A 6,221-nucleotide genomic window follows, 5' to 3' on the forward strand; every position below is an offset into this window, starting at 1 on the left:
AAGAAAAAAAAAACTAGCAATCTAAGAAATATAACATTTGACATGTTTTATAGGGCTCTTATGGATCTGTATTTATAAATCCTTAATTACTTAATAATGTTACTCTTCAGACTCTGCATGGATTTTTATCAGTCTAGACATTTGTGATATCAATAATCACACCTACATTTATAATCATTTATGACTTTTGTCTCTGTCTCTCTTTCTGACTGTCTGTCTTTCTCCCTTACAAGTACACATTTCAAGATCAAATGTTAACATTGTATGTCTTTCTTAACTGCTGCTCTCTACCTTTTGGTTTTTGAGTCAGAATCTCTCACTGAACCTAGAGCTCAGTATTTTAGCTAGCCTACATGGTCAGTGATGTCTGGAGATACTCTGGTAGCTGCCATTCTCAGTGCTGAGGTTATAGTTGCATGGTAACACAACCACTTCTCTTATGAGGAGTCTTTGAATCTGAACACAGGTCTTATGCATATACAAAGCACTTGACCAACTAAGGTATCTCTCTATGCTCTCATTTATGCAATTTTAAGAAAGGAAACTTAACCTAACTTCATTTTACCATCTGCAAACTTTTATTATCCAATTGTAATGCCATGCCATTTATTTCTCCAAAGGTATCTTTAAGTGTTCAAGTTCACATAGATTGCTGCAGATACTTTCAGTATAAGTGCAAGATGAATATTTCCAATGCTACTGATAAAACCTTCATGAAAATTTCAGCACACATGTGAATCATTTTCCATTCTATTTTGTGTCAGGAACGGATCCCAGAGAGTCCTTCTCCTGCTCCCTCTCTGGAAGAGAGTCATCGTCCTGGGAGCCAGATCTCCTCCCATCCAAGCAGCAGTGTATCCAGCTCTCCATCACAGAAGGATCATCATTCAGAAAGAATGGGTGAGTAATTGCCCTGAAGGAAATAATTGGAAGATAAGTTTTTAGGGAATTCCATATTACTCAACTAAGAAAGAAAGAAGACCACAGAAGAACCGGCACTTTTTAATATAAATGCCTTTTGAAGTCATCATGGTTTTGAAGCAATAAAGGAAATAGTAGAAAGTGTTAGAATTTTCATACCCACCAAGGCCTATCTTTAATATTTTTCTTAATCTCTTGGGAGTGATACCATTAGATACTTATTGGTACACTATATGTCTTAGATGAATGTGTTGGTATGTACCACTTACTCTTAGATACTATAGTTGTAACATGTACAGCATCTCTAGGATATCTGAGATAATATATACTTTAGAGAATTAGTCATTTAAAGATAATTAAAAAGCCAAACAACATATACTATGCCACAATGTTGGAAAACGCATTTCTCTACATTTTTGTCTCACAAGACTTACCTCTTAGGAATTGTAATAGGGCCTATACAACACCTAAATTTGTTCATATGATTTTTATCTTAGCTATCATTAAAATTTTAGGTAAACCTTTTAACCATTATGAATTTCATTGTCTATAATATGGAAGCATTTACTTTTATGACTGTACTGAAATATTATGAGATGTAAGCTTGACTTCCTGTGGGATAAACATTTCAGAATGTCAAATGCTAAGAAAATTTGAGAAGATAAATGTATTTTGCTGTTTTTATTTTTACTTTGCTTAACATTTCCTTCTCTATGATCTTACTCATCTATACGGAAATTGTTAGGAATATGTAGCTAAATAAATTCTCAGTATACAATGATTATGGGTTATTTTTACTTGGTAAAATGTTCACAATTCTATTTTTATACAATCCAGTATCTTATTTATATATTTTCTTTTAGAAAAAAGATTTCTGCTTTTTGGCCAGCAGTCTATCTCCAGACATGTTTTATGTGCTTTAGATTTTCAAAGCTCATAGTAGTGTTTATTTTAAGCTCTCCAAAATAATTGGATGTTAAAGGAGGAGAGGAGTTCAGGAGATTAAGATCTGTGTTCTGTTCTAAATTTGTGCTATGAAAAGAGAGATAATTCCTTCTTCATGGAACTTTATCCACATCTACCTTTATCAGCATTATATACTATCTGTGTTCCCAGTTTTGTACATAGTTTAGTGATTCGTAAGCAAAGCTGTACATTATAATAACCTGTGAAGTTTTTTGAATGCACTATGAATTTAACTCACTTGATCTAGAACCTAATTTGAGTCCTAACATGCTTTTCTTTTCAATATCTCCTTGGGAGTTCCTAATGCACAGTGAGGTTAGAGACATGATGAACAACAGCTTGAGGATTCTGCTATTTAGTGACCAAGTTTAATTCCCAGAAAGAAATATTTAACCTTTTCTCTAGTTGATGGACAGGGACTACCTAGCTGTTACAAACTTGAGTACAAATGATTATAGGAAATCTGAATAAGACAAGAAGCTAAAACTGAATAAATTTAATGAATTAGAAAACTAAATAAAGCATGTATTATTCTGTTGGGATAATTTTTATATTGGGTTATTAAAAGAAAATGTGGAAGCTATTTCTTTTTTTAAAATTTATTCCTATATAATCTACCTATGCAGCAGAGAGAATCAATTATTGAGTGAAAGTTGATTGTACATGGAAATATAGTTGCCTAGTGCCAAATGTTATGGCATAGGAAAATGGGTAATATATTTCAACATAAAATAAAATATTTCATATAAAATGGAATATCTTAGAAAATTGACAAATAGTGCTTATGTAATTCCACAGAGAGTGATTTTCAATATATGTACATTTCACAACTGCCCAGCCATGATAGAAATGTTATCTACAATTGAATAGAAAGGTGTAATAGATTTTAGCTGTAAAATTATAGTATCTTATTTATAGAGCTACAATGTTTCAATGAAATATAACTGCAGAGAATGAAATGATAAATTGCAAATTAGTATTTTTTTCCTGTAAGGGTAAATGTTTTTCAAAGTCTTGTAGTAAGTGCTAGAACATTATATTCTACTCTGAATTTTTTATATATTTATAAAAGTTTCCACAGTAAGTTAAAGGTGAAATTATTTTAACCTCATGGATGAATAACTGATAAATTCTTTTTTGAAATATTTTGAGTTTATTATTTATATACCCAAACACTAATTTGCATAATAATTTCAAGGAAGAAATACATACACAATTCAAATAGTATATATTAAAACATTGCTAGTAATAAATGTGAATGATACGATAAAATTCATATGATTTGTCATCTTTGTGATTCTCATGATTTTGGCTATCATAGCAAATCTTTCTTATATAACAGAAGTTTATAAAATAAATGTAAGTTGTTGGAGTATGTTAGCCATTTATGTACTTTCATGCATTTCTTTGGGTATTTTGCATGAAACTATACCCAGTTCCCTTTTTCATTTTTAGTTATGATGCCCAACAATAGAGAAGAACTTATTGTTGACCAAGATAATGGACAAAGCATAAAAAATTTCCAGAGGGATAATAAAGGTAAAATGATTTTGGCTTATTTGATATGTGAATGAAGATTAGACACTAACTCAGTACTGCAGTAGTGTATATCTAATTGGTCTTTATCCAAGTCAGAGTAGATTAATGCTGGTTTTGAATAAATACTTTTGATCATGAAAATAGTTTGTACAGATTTTTGCTTGGTGTTGTAGATTTGAAACAAACCTTAAGTTTGTTAATGCATATGGCTAAAAAGTTTCAGTCTGTATTTTCAGTATACCTTCTCAAGATTTATGTATTATATATGTATATACATGTATAATATGTAAAATTTTTAAAATATAGTTATATGACTAACTATTTCAAATTCACATTCACAAAATCTGAGTTGTTGTGATGGCAAAAGGCTGATCTCTTATGTATGTCAAACATTTTAAAGGTATTTGTTAATTTAGGCATTTCAAATTAAATCTTCCTAAGAAATCCATTTAGTAAAGAAATTTCAGGTGATTCTTCCCTGAAATGAAAGCTAAGACATAAAAAACAAAGATATTTTGTTATAATCTGTACATTATTACTACTACACTGAGTTTTATAGCAGTTTACACACATACACACATACACACTTATTCACTAAAGATCTGTTTTTACTTTATTCAAGGATATATTTTATATCTCTATTAAAATGTTCACATTATTTGGAATACAAGATTCAGTGTGATGAAGTGTCAATAGAGAATTGTCTCTTAATTCTGGAGGCTGAACTTGCTTCATTATTACCTAGATGAGCATTTTAGCTGTAATTTGGAAAAATGTATGATTTTAATTTCAGTGATCCATGGTTGGTTTCCTTGCCACATGTTTAGTATTTTCTTAGCCAGATACTGAAAGACCATACCCTCTGGGACTGTGCCATGCAAATGATTGATTACAGAATAGTTGTCAGAATGAAACAAGTCTGGTTTGGTATAGTAGAGATCTTAAACACTTAGGCAAGTAATAAAATTTCAGTTAAAAGTGAAACTTCATTCCTAATCCAACAATTTGTTCCTGAGACCACTTTTTTTAAAAAACCAAATCAGACCTCTTTGAACACTGCTGGAACATGAGGGTATAGACACATTAATTTATTTTGATAAAACAGAATTGATTGCATTTCTTTATTACTTTGGAATGGGGCAGTAAACTCATTTCACTCAAATAGTTTGGCCATATACTGATAGCCATATATTGATTGACAATAGCAAACATGTTGAAGTATATCAATATTATAATGGAAAGTTTTCTTTAAGAAAAAAGACTTCATTTCAACTTCTACCTATTCTTTTTGTGATAGAAAGGCAAAAATGTATTTTTTCAACTACATTTCAATTACTGAAAGGCAACAAGTTACAGTGCAAACCTCAACATTTATTAAGTATGACAAATAAGCAGTTTATACAACTGGAGCAAACATATGCTTTCACATCTGCTTTGAATAATATCATAATTTTAAAGATGATTTATATCTTTGCAAACTATAAAATGCCAACATTGCCATTATTCACAAAAATCTGAAAATGAAAAAAATGCTGCTATTTTTCAAATAGCCTAATTATTTCTGTGCTTTGCAAAACAATAATACATGTCTTAAATAATTATTTGAACTTTGCATTGAACTTCAATATGTGAGCATATAAAGTTTATGTGTACTGGGATTGCTTCACGCTGAAGTCTTTCAGACTGTATCCAGAATGACTCACCAAATGACAATTTTTATTTGAATTAAATGTTCTAACTAAACATACTAGTCATTGAAGTTGGGTGTTTGATTTTATCTCTCTTTAGACTTTGCCAAATAAATTAACCAAGTCAATCGCGTATTATAACATTGTGTCATATGGTTCCTTTGGTGGTGACCTCAATTTCTTTTCATCTCTAAGATCCCACATTAAAGAAAACCAGGAGGGTTTTTAATCTAAAAATAATTCCAGACAATTTTTCTTCACATCATTAATGCTCTGATATGTTCTTCAACTGTTGAAAAAGTTAGTAATATTCACTTCTATTTGGTCTATTGATATTGTATAATACAATGTTTTAAAGTTCATTGTTCATGAAGACACATTTTGATGGTGATATCATAAAAATTCCTCCTGTTATTTAAATTAATGAATATAAAGCAAGAAGAAAACTGGAGTTTTCTTCTATGCAGTATAGCAAAATTCTCATAACACATCATTAATAAGGCTAGTCACATGTAGAAATAGTTGGAAATCGAATGAGTAGTACAAAAAACATGGTATGGGCAAGGGGCAAGCAATACTTTACAGAGATCATTGTGCCAGAGTTTTACAAGGGAAAAACTCGTTTTACTGACTGAAAAGCCCTTATTACTGAAAGTAGATGTTAATAAGCTATATCCTTGCTTGCAGCAATTGTGGTGTATATTTGTTGTATGTGGTTGCTTCTAACATTTGGCTGCTTTCAGTAAATGATTGTCAAAACACATATAGATTATTCTGGGTAAGGGGAATGGAAAAGTGCATAGCTTAAGATTAAAGCTTTAAATTAATGGGAGAATTGATCTTCTAAATATTTTGAACCTTGTAAATTTTATATATTTATTTTTTATTTGTTCTCATATATTCCATCTAAACTGCAATTTTCCATCCTTCCTCTCCTCACAGTTTCTCCTCCCAATATCCCCATTCACCCCCAATTTACTGCTCCTCAGTTTACCTTCAGAAAAGATCAGGCCTCCCATAGATATCAATCAAACATGGCATAGCATGTTGCCAAAAGTTTAGGTGTCTCCCCTCATATTAAGGACATAGAAACCCAATAGGAGAAAA

The 6,221-nt window shown here is 30.9% G+C and overlaps 1 protein-coding gene across 10 annotated transcripts in view; it reads left to right on the plus strand.

Annotated features, from left to right (window-relative positions):
• The window catches only part of Dach2 (dachshund family transcription factor 2), a 494,899-nt gene that overhangs the window by 400,474 nt on the left and 88,204 nt on the right, over positions 1–6,221 (plus strand). For 6 of the 10 annotated variants that reach the window (XM_031367250.1, XM_031367240.1, XM_031367195.1 and 3 more), the window contains 2 exons: positions 765–900; positions 3,343–3,426. In XM_031367250.1, coding sequence (XP_031223110.1) covers positions 765–900; positions 3,343–3,426 — 220 coding nt within the window. The remainder of the gene's footprint in view (positions 1–764; positions 901–3,342; positions 3,427–6,221) is intronic. The other 4 variants (XM_031367221.1, XM_031367257.1, XM_031367267.1 and 1 more) reach the window with 1 other exon arrangement.

This window comes from Mastomys coucha, chromosome X, assembly GCF_008632895.1.
Source record: "Mastomys coucha isolate ucsf_1 chromosome X, UCSF_Mcou_1, whole genome shotgun sequence".
Taxonomy (NCBI): Eukaryota; Metazoa; Chordata; class Mammalia; order Rodentia; family Muridae; genus Mastomys; species Mastomys coucha.